This window comes from Bos mutus, chromosome 19 (assembly GCF_027580195.1).
Source record: "Bos mutus isolate GX-2022 chromosome 19, NWIPB_WYAK_1.1, whole genome shotgun sequence".
Lineage (NCBI taxonomy): Eukaryota > Metazoa > Chordata > Mammalia > Artiodactyla > Bovidae > Bos > Bos mutus.
Window position 1 is genome coordinate 2,070,941 of NC_091635.1, and position 14,352 is coordinate 2,085,292.

The 14,352-nt window shown below is 43.5% G+C and overlaps 1 protein-coding gene across 1 annotated transcript in view; it reads right to left on the reverse strand.

Moving 5' to 3' along the window:
* ABCA5 (ATP binding cassette subfamily A member 5) overlaps positions 1-14,352 on the reverse strand; it is a 65,247-nt gene that overhangs the window by 12,742 nt on the left and 38,153 nt on the right. Inside the window, exons 18-25 of the mRNA XM_005899318.3 lie at positions 14,073-14,192; positions 11,291-11,492; positions 10,526-10,695; positions 7,526-7,653; positions 4,722-4,859; positions 3,111-3,224; positions 1,535-1,705; positions 435-548 (exon numbers count right to left, since the gene is read on the reverse strand). Of these exons, the coding sequence (XP_005899380.2) occupies positions 435-548; positions 1,535-1,705; positions 3,111-3,224; positions 4,722-4,859; positions 7,526-7,653; positions 10,526-10,695; positions 11,291-11,492; positions 14,073-14,192 (1,157 nt within the window). The remainder of the gene's footprint in view (positions 1-434; positions 549-1,534; positions 1,706-3,110; positions 3,225-4,721; positions 4,860-7,525; positions 7,654-10,525; positions 10,696-11,290; positions 11,493-14,072; positions 14,193-14,352) is intronic.

The window sequence follows — 14,352 nt, forward strand, 5'->3', positions numbered from 1 at the left end:
GTGTAAGTCTATACTGTTGACTCTCTGCAAGCCCCATGGACTGCAGTTCCTCCACTATCTCCCGGAGTTTGCTCAGATTCATGGCCATTGAGTCGGTGATGCTATCTAACCATCTCATCCTCTGTCATCCCCTTCTCCTTTTGCCTTCAATCTTTCCCAGCATCAGCGTCTTTTCTAATGAGTCGGCTCTTCACATCGGGTGACCCTGGGCATGCTAGGTGCGGAATGCAACAAAATACCATCCTGTCTTGGAATGGATGGGGCTGAAAACAAGCAGATACACAGACAGACGTTGCCAGCCAGCTATCTAAGTTCTGTGCTTAGAAAAGACACAGCAACCTTTATGAGTGTAACCACAAAAAGGAAAAGAGCTTGTGACTCTCAAATTGTGTGCTATGGAAAGCTGAGACAAAATAGTATAAAATGTGACTTACCACAGAATAGATAAATGACCAAAATTCTTTGGTATTTGCAATTTTTTTAAAGGTGAAAGACGTAATGTAGGTAAACAGAACAACGGATGGAACATAACCGATAAGGCAAAAAACCTGGAAACAGAAATTTGTATTTTTATTTAAAAGTGAGCAGCTAACCATACATATGATGTAAAATACCAGTCACATTAAAATATCAAGGAATAATTATTTTTCAAGTTTTACTGCTCTACAAATCGCTCCAAAAACTGAAATTGTGGTAACCTAAGGTGTTATCATCCACCCATCCACATTTCTCCTCAATCAATAAACCTCATGTTTTCAACTGTTCACACAACCTTGAGTAAGTCATTTAAAACGAAATACTATTTGTAGTTCTTTTTTATGCCAAGTAAAATACTATTTCATCATTTTATTACCAAAAAAAACACAAGCATAATGAGTTACAATTAATCTTAAATAAACTATTAGCTTCTACTTTAATGTACAGCACTTAATGCATTTTATAAATCTGTAAGAAAAACATTTATTAATTTATAAGGTAGTAATTAACATGCAAGGTCAGTATGCTCCCTGGTTAAAGCTGCCATATTTATTTTCAGCAAATCTAACTGACCAACCTCTGTCTTCCCTTTTTCCTAACATAATTCACAGGAAATTACCTAGTATCAGTCACTCACTGACATACAAATATGAATCCAAGTCATTCTCCTCCTTAGTATTTTAAGCCATATTTTAAACTATGGAATAAAAGAGCTTCCTCTTCGTGAAATTATTCTCAGGCACAGAGACAAAGGAGATATTTAGAGAAAACCTGTTTACGTGTTCCTGACGACGCACCAGTAGGCCCTCTACGTGAAGGGCCACCTCAGCTCCGAGGAAGTATTGTATGATGGTGAAAGCGTTGTTCTTAAAGCCACTTAGGGCAATACGACCTGCACTCGTTATAGGTACCATATACAATAATTAAACAGACACTGGTTCTGTTTTCTGGAACATCATAATTACTTAATCAGACAACTGTCACATCTATAAACATTTAGCTTTTCAAGATAACATTTTATTTATAGATAGCATGAGCACAACTGATGTTAACTTACCACAGAAAGGAACTTGACAGCATAAAAATATAATCCATAATGAAATGCAAACAAACTGCCTATCATCAAAGTAAGGACCACAAAAAATAAGGGGATGTCAACAATAGCCTGTCCGAGCCAATATGCAGAAGGCAAGAGACCTGAGAGTTTAAGCTGAGTATAAGCTTTGATCTAAAAAAAAAAGGAAAAATTGATTATAATTTGAAACATACTACAAACAAAAATCTCTAGCAAATGATTGCAGAACTCCTAATTTTACATCAACAAGAAGGGTCACATTGCATCAGTAGGTAATAAAAGCCCTCTGACAGCTAAATATAAATTCCATTTAGCCTTTAATCTGGTTCATTGTTTCTGAGACACAACAGTCTCAGCAGCATTTTTCAGCATCAGAACGCAGCAGTGCTGCTAAGAAACAAAGCTAAAATAAAATAAAAGGGCCGTGGGAGTCACAGTCGCGCAAACAGCGAGCTGCCGAAATGAGACTTCTGAAATTCTGTGAAACAGAAAAAGCATGTTTAGGAAACAGGATGCTTACTTTTAAACATTGACCTTTCATGAAAACACTAATAAATGGCCAAGTATCATCAGACTTACACAGGGCTTTCAGCTTAAGTGTGAAACTTGTACTTGGACGCATCTGAAACCTCTTATGCGTTCGTGTGTAGAACATGAGTGTCAATTGTGATTATTACCACGAGGGAACACCATTTTCACCTGTGTGAACAGCTGACAGTTTAAACAATCATTGTTTTCCTAACATTCTCACTACATAATTTGAAATTTTAAGATCTTCCATAAATGCAAATACCTAACAACCCTGTTCAGGTGATTTTTGTCATCTATAAAAACATCTACTCATAATAAAAAAAATCTACTCCTAGTAATTCAATGTCTGATAGGAAAGAGCTGGCCACAGAGGACGAAAGAGGGATATAAACATTCCTTAAGAAGAAGAAATGATTTTCTGGGCTATAAATATTAGTTAAGAAGAAGAAATGATTTTATAAGTGGATAATTATTAGTGTTCAATGAACACAAGGACAAAAATATTAATTCCAATATACGTATAAAAACATAAAGCACGTCAAATACAATCATTTTTTGAAAATTCATGTCCCTCATACGCTGCTGGTGGGAGTATAAGAGGCTTTTATCCACCCTGAAAAACAGATCAACGATGTCTTATAGAACTAAACGTGCAATCACCATGTGACACGCAAGTGTGCTCACAGGCGTTCACGCCAGAGAAAAGAAAACACGTCCACCCAGGAACCTGCAGCAAACGTCCAGAGCAGCTTAATTCATAACAGTCAGAGCTGAAACAGTGCAGATCCGCACCCCGGAACACTTTTAAAGTGCACAACAAGCACGCAAACAGTAAGTGACAGTTGTTACTCTCACTGTAATAAACGTATTTATGCTCCATTTACTTACTCTCAAAATAACAGCTGCACATAAGTCTTGCACTCACACAGAAAAGCTCAGTTTCTTGTCTGAGAATTTTTTTTTTTTTTTTTTGGTCTGAGAATTCTTAGCAGTCAATTGCACCTGTGATTTTTAACTGAGTCATTACCTTGTGATTCTCTGCATTTTCCATGGCGAAGTAAGGAGGCATTGCGGTAACAATAACCCCAAGTAAAGCTGCTTGGAAGTACAGCTCGATTTTGAAAACGATGTCTGTGATTTCCTGAAAGACAACCTCAGAGTGAGAAACAGAATGGAGGATCACTTTATATCAAGTTACTAAATACTTTCCAAGAGCCCATCAGAACTGAAGAAACACATCAGGGTACCAGCCCTGGACAAGGTCTCTGTGAAGAGACAGGTGCAGAGTAGTTACCATGCAGTGGCTACAGTGCCAACTTCAGTGCAGTCGCTCAGTCGGGTCCGACTCTTTGCGACCCCATGAACCGCAGCACACCAGGCCTCCCTGTCCATCACCAACTCCCAGAGTTTACCCAAACTCATGTCCATCGAGTCGGTGATGCCATCCAACCATCTCATCCTGTGTTTTCCCTTCTCCTCCTGCCCTCAATCTTTCCCAGCATCAGGATCTTTTCAAATCAGTCAGCTCTTCGCATGAGGTGGCCAAAGTATTGGACTTTCAGGTTCAGCAGCAGTCCTTCCAATGAACACCCAGGACTGATCTCCTTTAGGGTGGGCTGGTTGGATCTCCTTGCAGTCCAAGGGACTCTCAAGAGTCTTCTCCAACACCACAGTTCAAAAGCATCAATTCTTCGGTGCTCAGCTTTCTTTATACTCCAACTCTCACATCCATACATGACCACAGGAAGAACCATAGCCTTGACTAGATGGATCTTTGTTGGCAAAGTAATGTCTCTGCTTTTCAATATGCTGTCTGGGTTGGTCATAACTTTCCTTCCAAGGAATAAGCGTCTTTTAATTTCATGGCTGCAGTCACCATCTGCAGTGACTTGGGAGCCCCCCAAAATAAAGTCAGCCACTGTTTCTACTGTTTCCCCATCTATTTCCCATGAAGTGATGGGACCGGATGCCATGATCTTAATTTTCTGAATGTTGAGCTTTAAGCCAACGTTTTCACTCTGCTCTATCACTTTCATCACCAACTTGGTGCTGATTAAATAGCTGTGTGATCCTGGGAAAATTATTGTACTTCTGTGTTCTTATAGATGTATACAGGATAATATAGCATATTAATTAACATTCACCATTTATTTAAAAATAATACTGCACGTGAAGTGCAGTTAACCTGTGCCCGAGTGGTTCTAGCAATGAACGTGACTCTCACAAAGTCTTCACTGATGCCTGGACTATAAGCCAGCAGGCATCTTGGAGACTCCTCTTTTCCACTAGGAAAGTCACGCCCAAGCTCAGTCACCGGTGGAGCCAGGAGCTTCATATTCCCAGCAGGGTGGATTGTGGCTCCCTCAGGCCCATGGGTCCAGGCACAGACGGCAGATGCTTCAGACAACCTGGTAACCAGCTGGTGCCCCAAACAAACTGCCCAGAACCACGCTCAGCAAAGCCGGTCCTGCAGCAGACCCCAGACCCGGGATGTGAACCACCCCCAACTCAGGTTTTAAGAAGAGTAGACATCACAAGATGAACGTCTATAGGTTTCATTTGTTATTATCACTGGTTATTTCACACACACACACACACACACACACACACACACACACACTCTTACACGTTTGCTCACCTGAAAGAATGGGGTATTCCAGACCTGGATGCTTTCAGTGACGTTTGAATGGTAAAGATAGTAGTTACTAATGATATTCATCAACACGGGTAAAGAGTAAACCATAGAGCTGTTGAAAACAGCAGTAAAAACATAGTCCTACGATTCAAAAAAAGAGAGTTATTATACATAGCATATATGTAAATGGATATATGATTGCTGTGTACGCAGCATATGAATATGATTGCTTTTCTCACCAACTAAGTTAAAGAAGACTCTACACATGGACATCATCAGATGGTCAACACTGAAATCAGATTGACTATATTCTTTGCAGCCAAAGATGGAGAAGCTCTATACAGTCAGCAAAAACAAGACCAGGAGCTGACTATGGCTCAGATCATGAACTCCTTATTGCCAAATTCAGACTTAAATTGAAGAAAGGAGGGATAACCACTAGACCATTCAGGTATGACCTAAATCAAATCCCTTATGATTATACAGTGGAAGTGAGAAATAGACTTAAGGGACTAGATCTGATAGAGTGCCTGATAAACTATGGATGGAGGTTCGTGACATTGTACAGGAGACAGGGATCAAGACCATCCCCATGGAAAAGAAATGCAAAAGAGCAAAATGGCTGAGGAGGCTTTACAAATAGCTGAGAAAAGAAGAGAAGCGAAAAGCAAAGGAGAAAACGAAAGATATAAGCATCTGAATGCAGAGTTCCAAAGAATAGCAAGAAGAGATAAGAAAGCCTTCCTCAGCGATCAATGCCAAGAAACAGAGGAAAACAACAGAATGGGAAAGACTAGAGATCTCTTCAAGAAAATTAGAGATACCAAGGAAACATTTCATGCAAAGATGGGCTCGATAAAGGACAGAAATGGTATGAACCGAACAGAAGCATAAGATATTAAGAAGAGGTGGCATACACAGAAGAACTATACAAAAAAGATCTTCACGACCCAGATAATCACACCCAGATAATGTTATGATCACTCACCTAGAGCCAGACATCCTGGAATGTGAAGTCAAGTGGGCCTTAGAAAGCATCACTACAAACAAAGCTAGTGGAGGTGATGGAATTCCAGTTGAGCTATTTCAAATCCTAAAAGATGATGCTGTGAAAGTGCTGCACTCAATATGCCAGCACATTTGGAAAACTCAGCAGTGGCCACAGGACTGGAAAAGGTCAGTTTTCATTCCAATCCCAAAGAAAGGCAGTGCCAAAGAATGCTCAAACTGCCACACAATTGCACTCATCTCACACACTAGTAAAGTAATGCTCAAAATTCTCCAAGCCAGGCTTCAACAATCTGTGAACCGTGAACTTCCACATGTTCAAGCTGGTTTTAGAAAAGGCAGAGGAACGAGAGATCAAATTGCCAACATCTGCTGGGTCATTGAAAAAGCAAGAGAGTTCCAGAAAAACATCTATTTCTGTTTTATTGACTATGCCAAAACCTTTGACTGTGTGGATCACAATAAACTGTGGGAAATTCTGAAAGAGATGGGAATACCAGACCACCTGACCTGCCTCTTGATAAACTTATATGCAGGTCAGGAAGCAACAGTTCAAACTGGACATGGAACACCAGACTGGTTCCAAATAGGAAAAGGAGTACATCAAAGCTGTATACTGTCACCCTGCTTATTTAACTTATATGCAGAGTACATCATGAGAAACGCTGGGCTGGAATAAGCACAAGCTGGAATCAAGATTGCCGGGAGAAATATCAATAACCTCAGAGATGCAGATGACACCACCCTTATGGCAGAAAGTGAAAAGGAACTAAAGAGCCTCTTGATTAAAGTGAAAGAGGAGAGTGAAAAGGTTGGCTTAAAGCTCAACATTCAGAAAACTAAGATCATGGCATCTGGTCCCATCACTTCATGGCAAATAGATGGGGAAACAGTGGAAACAGTGTCAGACTTTATTTTTCTGGGCTCCAAAATCACTGCAGATGGTGACTGCAGCCATGAAATTAAAAGACGCTTACTCCTTGGAAGGAAAGTTATGACCAACCTAGATAGCATATTCAAAAGCAGAGACATTACTTTGTCAACAACGGTCCATCTAGGCAAGGCTGTGGTTTTTCCAGTGGTCATGTATGGATGTGAGAGTTGGACTGTGAAGAAAGCTGAGTGCCGAAGAATTGATGCTTTTGAACTGTGGTATTGGAGAAGACTCTTGAGAGGCCCTTGGACTGCAAGGAGATCCAACCAGTCAATTCTAGAGATCAGCCCTGGGTGTTCTTTGGAAGGAATGATGCTGAAGCTGAAACTCCAGTACTTTGGCCACCCATGCAAAGAGTTGACTCACTGGAAAAGACTGATGCTGGGAGGGGCTGGGGGCAGGAGGAGAAGGGGACAACAGAGGATGAGATGGCTGGATGGCATCACTGACTCAATGGACGTGAGTTTGAGTGAACTCCGGGAGTTGGTGATGGACAGGGAGGCCTGGCATGCTGCAATTCATGGGGTCGCAAAGAGTCGGACACAACTGAGCGACTGAACTGAAGTTAATTCTCACTAACTATATTTAAAACTGATGCAACATATCATAGAAATAATACTTAATGATAGATAAAAATAATCTAGTTTGGAATCTAGATATTCTGATATTTTAAGCAAAAAAAAATGATAAATATAATTGTATTCCTCATAGCTTTATATATTGGTTTTCCATCATGGCATAAAATATATTACAAGTAAACACAGCAAGCTATTTCCCAAAGTAAATTTTAATTTCCAACTCATAAGGTTAATCAGCAAACGATTAATTTTAGAGGAAAGACTTCAATCCCATGCAATGCTCTCACCCTTTCTGACCGCACCACGTTCAGAGCTGCGCTGTGGGGAGCGGCGGACATGTAGTCAGTGTCATTAAACATCGTCACCATTATGTTCTGATTTGTGAAAAAGCTAAGAAGGTCACTGATATCCGAGTCTGGTATCAGAAAAGAAGCAAATGATAAACCATTAGCTTAAATGAAAAACAGACATGGGCTTTTAATAATGTTGCAAAGCGCTCCTTTCTGAAGACCTTTTTCCTGTTAGGTAAGACGTGAGTAAGAACACTGGCTCTGCAGCCTGTCTGCTGAATCCAAACCCACATCAATGCACACAGACCTCAGAGCAGAGGCTGACACGCAGCAACTGTGCCACGCTCAGCTGCTGCTGCTGCTGCTGTGACTCACGCTGAAAGTGGCCCATCACACAAGAAATCCGGCTGAAGACTGCTCCAACCAGACTTTTGTGAGAACAAAAGTCCACCTGGCAATTTTATGTAACGAGGTAACCTACCAGGCTCAGGATGCCGAAGCCAGGGGCGGGGTTAGGTAACATCCCACCTGGAGGGCTGCTGTGTGTTCTGAACAAACTGTATGGACGTCAACTGCCTTCATACAGTGACACTCAGATGCAGGTCTCCATCTACAGCCTTCAGGATGCGTGGAGCCCAAGGGAGATGCTGTGTGCCGCCCGAAGCCTAGCCTGTACCATAACACCTGGGGAGTGGGAAGAGTTCTCTGTCCATCACCGGAAAGGCCAGGATTCAAGCAAGAACGAGTGTGAATTTGAGAGGAACCAAAATCAAACAAAGGTAAAACTCTATGGGTGACTGAGTGGTACAGCCGGTGGCTCAGACTCAGCTACAAGTGTTTTAGTGTCAGAGACGGGCGCTTCCGTGACATGGTCTCTACTGATTCAGTGCGTTAACAGCATGATTCAGAGTCAGAGAGAAGGGCCCTTCCTGTGACACGGTCTCTACTCCTGATCCAGTGTGTTAACAATAAGTGTTTTAGTGTCAGAGAGACAGACGCTTCCAGTGATACGGTCTCTACTGATTCAGTGCATTAACAACACGTGATTCAGAGTCAGAGAGAAGGGCCCTTCCAGTGATACGGTCTCTACTGTAATCGAGTGTGTTAACATGCATTTTAGTGTCAGAGATGGGCACTTCCTGCGATATGCTCTCTACGGTAATCCAGTGTTAACCACCTCCGATCTCCAAATGCTAGAGCAGTTCTGTCTTCTCGAGACAGCACTGCATCACCCGTGATACAGAAAACCTCGCCAGGAGGGTAGGGTACCCGCCAAGACACAGAGTCAGAGGCCGTGATTCCTAGAGGAAATGAACCTTTAGGACCAACAGCAAGGCCTGGGAGATGTGAGATAGATAAAGACCGATAGGTAGATGGCTGGGTGGATGGACAGATATGTGGAGAGAGAGACAGACTGATAGTGTAAGTAATTCTAGATACACTTGAAAATATCAAATGGGAAAAACCTTGAAACCACTAGAATTTTTGGAGATCAGTGAGAGTGAAATCCAGGCAGAAATACTTGAGATGACATACAATTCCTCAAATACCAAAAAACGGTCACAGCGTCACAGTGTAGGGCTCCATGCGGTCCTGCATTTCAGCAACGTGGAGTGGATATTAAAACCAGAACAAGAATTCTAATGAAAGAAATGAAAAACACAACGCTTTCCATTCAAGTGTGTTTTCTATCACTATATATCTTCTTCCTCCAAAAGAAGAGAGGTTACACCATAAACTGATAGTTAGAATTTAGGAGCGATGATTTTAACAGTCGTCTGTAATCATCCCAAACTGTGATTACAATGCAGGGCAAAAGGTTTTTGGCTGATAGTGAATCAAAAAGGAAAGATATGAGAATACAGGTGAAGTGCTGGGAAGTGTTAAACTACAGAGAATTTGTGAGCAAACAAGCAGTACAAGAAATGCAACTCTCCAATGTGTTTCAGCAAAAGACAAGCAAAGAAGCTGCTTGTGCTTTACTGAAAATTTGTATTGTTAGCTCACTTTAACTTCCTCCTCAAGGACCTTGGGACTATAAACCATCCACACAGATAGGAGATGTTGTAGAAACATCTAATTCACGTCAAATTCTGAATTAGGTCTTAACATTTTGAAAATCAAAGTCTTGTTATTGGGTTTTTAAAATTTTATTCTGAGCTTTGCTCAAAGCCATCGGCTTTAAATTTTCTTTCATATTGGATACTTATGTCATAAAAATAATAACAAATCCAAAAATATCCACTGCAAATTTAATGTATTTGATTATAGAGATTTCCATGACAACTGTCCTTTATTCTAATTTTTCAGATAGTCCTTAAAAACTGTTTAAACACTTCTTTGTAGATATGTAACTACATTAAATATTATATGCTGTAACTCTAAAGAGTTTTCAAGTTCTGAAGTTTGTTTTGCTCATTATAAACTTTTGAGATGAATTACGCTGCTCTGAGAATAATGCCACTATTAAAAAAGGAAATTTTATGACTATCAACAACATAAATCAAGATATTTTAAAAAGTGTTAGATCAGTCCTGGGTGTTCACTGGAAGGACTGATGCTGAAGCTGAATGTCCAATACTTTGGCCACCTGATGTGAAGAGCTGACTCTTTTGAAAAGACCCTGATGCTGGGAAAGATTGAGGGTGGGAGGAGAAGGGGACGACAGAGGATGAGAGGGCTGAATGGCATCACCGACTCAATGGACATGAGTTTGAGTAGGCTCCAGGAGTTGGTGATAGACAGGGAGGCCTGGCGTGCTGCAGTCCATGGGGTCGCAAAGAGTCGGACATGCCTAAGCGACTGAACTGAACACTTAAACCAAAATTTCCTTAATCTATTACTCAGCATCAATGAGGGGTTTTATTTAACGTAGGTTTGTGCAGACAGACCATGCCTTTATCTTAGGTATATTTCTAAAATCCAAATCTCTGACCTATGTCTACCCCTCACCCCAGGCGGACAAGCACACACTCACAAACCTTCACACACTCTCACCAGTGGAGTTCTGAAGGAGCAGACTGGTTCTGTATTTATCGGGTTGATCTCCGGGTTTGAGGAAGTATAAGTCTGGAACAAGTCTGATGGGAACCACAGCATTTTTCAAAGAGTGATGTACCAAAAACATGAAAATCTGAACTGTGAAAAATATTAAAAGTAGGAGCAACCTGAAAGGAAAAAAAAATACAGTTGAAGGCATATTAACATGTAAATATACAAAATAATCTTCCTTTCCATGACAGTTAAAAGGTACTCATTTGAAAAAGAAGCTTCTCACCAGCTCTTTGCTTCCCACGAGAGTACGTGATGTCGGGGCCACTCTCTCTCCTTGCCGCCCCCCACCAACCTGCGTCTACAGGCCCGTCATCTGCATCTGGGCCTCTGCTCCTCCCCTGTGCAGGCTCGTCTGGGCCTCTGCTCCTCCCCTGTGAGCAGGCTCATCTGTGCCATGTTTCAGGATTCCACAGATATGTGTTACTAGCATTACTCGCGTTTCTGACTCACTTTGCTCTGTGCAACAGGCGGAAGGCTCTCCCACCTCACAGAAGTGACTCAGTGTGTTCCTGTTACGGCTGATACAAAGTGGCTTGGAGGGAGGGGACTTATGTATACTTAGGGCTGATTCGGGCTGTGGTACAGCAGAAACCAATACAACACTGCAAAGCAATTTTCCTTCAATTAAAAAATAAAAAAAGAAAAAGAACGAAAAATCTTAAATTGAAAAAACCCCAGCTCCTCGGGCAGGAGAGTGCCTGTGCTTACACAGATCTCAGGGACTTGCTTTCGCGTCTCAAGTTGAGGAAGTGAAACCTGGCGATGGTAAACACCTGCTGCGTCCAGAGGCCCTTGGCGCTCACCAGAGCAGCCTTACTTTCGGAGAGAATAAGCAAGCTCTGTTCCATCTCGTCGAAGGATTTTGAATCCAACTCTTCCTCTTGCGGCTGCTGAGAAAACACGCTGTAATCTATGTGCCGAAACAGAAGGATGGAAAGTTATGTTATCGCCCTTCAGAAGATGGAAACCTTCCTGAAGCATGTAAATTTCAAAACATGCCTGGCGGGGAGCAACACGGGCCAGAGGGGCTGTCACGGACTTTGGCTACATGATCAAAACTGAACGTGGGCACAGCTCATGACCAGGACGTGCTCTCTCTGGTAGGAGCCCAACAGAATTAGGTGCAGAGGCTCACGGAAACAGGGACAAGAACATCTGTAGCCAGTGCCCTACCCAGCAGCCACACGTGGGACGGAACCCACATGTCCATCAACAGGTGAGAACATAAAAAGCCATGAAGTTCACCTGTAACAGAACAGTGTGAAGCTACGAAAGTGAACAAACTACTGTATAACTGTAACAGCTTGATCTTACAAGCATTATATTAAGTAAAAGAAACCAGAATATATATAAGTAAGAGACACGTTATATGGTTGATGCCAAGAGACTGAAACCAGGTGAAATGTCTTGATGGGGATAAAAAAGAGTGATTCAAAATTAAAAGATGTGAAAAATAATAAAAGGAGATGAAGACTGGCTTCAGCATGAAGAAGGACTTAAAGGTGCTGTAGAAAAAGCCAGCAACACCTGAACAGAGCACAAGCCTCTTATCTCCATTCCCACGACACAGACATTTTCTAGAAACCTCCTCGTGTCCCTCAGGCTGTTGAGCACCACACACACGAGCGCCTTCCGCGTGGCGTGCTCTGTCAGCCCCAGGATCACACCTGCTCACCGACAGCGCACGGCATCCTGACGCAGACTCCCTCTGTCGCCCCTGCTCCCACACCTTGTCTCTGCTCAACTCCATCGAACTGACGAATGCCGCACCTCTCCAGCTGTCTGCGATCTAGAGACTTCCTGTGAGCTTTCCTTCTCTGATCACTATATAAAGGAGGGACTCAGAGACACAGTGGGGGAAGGAGAGAGGGACGAACGGGAAAGCAGTGTGGACGTGCACAGCTACCACGCGTAAACAGGCAGCTAGTGCAAGAAGCCGCACAGCACGGGAGGCTCGGCTCGGGGCTCTGCGCCGACCGAGAGGCTGGGCCGGGGAGGCGCGGAGGGGCACACGCGCACTCAGTGATCTACCTCATGTGCAGCGGGGACAGGCAACGCTGTACCGCAACTTCCCTCCATTAAAAAACAAACAGGAAGATTACAGTCTGACACCACGTTCTCATCGTAAAGTGACTTTCCTCCACGACCGAGAGGACCACCCCACACCCACCCTGCTGCGGTCAACCCTCCACTCAGCCTCACCCTGAGACGCACTCATCTCAGCCGCGCCACTGAGGGTACGTCAAGCTCACGACCGGCTTCCGCACTTCCAAGTTTCTCCATCTTCTGCGTTACCAAAACCACCCTTTCTGTTATCACCCAATTCTCACAGCGATCAGCAAGAAGCAACCGCCTTCTTTCCTTAAACACCACGTGGTCCTGGTTCCCGCCTCTCTTGTGAAGAAAGAAAGCGCAATAATGGTGCCTTCCCGCCAGCGCTTCCTGCCCTTCACTGCCCACGCTCGGGCGGCCCCTCTACTCCGTGGAAGGGGCCGCACCCGACCCCTGGGGCCGTCTATACACAAGGGACCGCAGAGCGCGTGTCTCTGGCCCTAGCAGCCTCTCCTGGCTCTAAGCATGTGTGTCACAGCCCATGGGCATCTCCACAGGGATGTCTACCAAGCGTCTCAAACAACACAAGCGAAATCACGCCTGGAATCCTTCTTTCCAGGAACTGGCTGCTCCCCTTTGGTCAGGAAACGGGCGATTCCATTTCCAATTCTCAGGCTGAAAGCTTACATACCTTCTTGACTCCGCCCTTCCCCAACCCCCGACAGGAGCCCAGCAGTAGGTCACCACCAGTGCCTCTAACACGACCCAAATCTGTTCTTGTTTCCCAGTTTTCACAGCCATCCAAGTTCAAACAAGGATCAGCGGTAACAGCTTCCTGACCGCTCTTCCTGCTTCCAGACTTCCTTCACAATCCATCTGTCATCCAACAGCTGGAACGCGCTCGTTGAAGAAGCATATCAGCTCATGTTGCCCCTTTGCTCTGGAACTCGCTGTGAGCTGCACATCACACAGCACAGAGGCAAACGGAGCGCTCCTGCAGAGCTCTGGGGGCTGCACATGCCCCTCCCTTGCCTGCACCTCCAAGCTCCTCAGGCCATGCTCTCCCTGGTGCTCTGGCAGCCTTTCTCTGTCACCAAAAACATCCAACCCATTCCTCAGTCAACACTGCTATGGCAGCACTTCCCTCTACCTGGGAGACTCTGCAATACAACCTTACCTTTCCTGCCTCCGGATCTCACTTTAAGTATCGTCTCCTCATGTTCCCCTGAGATACAACCTAAGTTACCTGCTTCCCCAGACCGCCCCACTTTCCTTCACAGCGCCTACCACTATCCGTAAACATCGGAGCTACTTATTTACCTGCTTACTCCTACCCTTTCTTTCCCCAAGTAGACATTCAGCATGCTTACACAATCACTGTCTGGATCACTACCTGTCTGGTTCACAGCCTAAAATGTTCTGTTAGATTTGTTTTTACCTGCTTGGTCAATTTCCGCTTCAACTTCTAGCTTTAAGAATACATCTTCCAAAGTCGTCATGGAGACACCATAAGAAATAACACCTAAGTCTGAATGACTGTCTAGAGCAGAAAATAAGCCTAAAAGGAAAAAAATGAAAGAACTTTGTATAGCTAAGCATACTGTCACGAATGATTCTAAAATGTCCTTTAAAAGTAGAGAACGACTGAATTTACTGTGCTGCCACCACGGTTCCCAAACTTTCTGGTCTCAGAACCCCTTCAACATTTCTAGAAATTG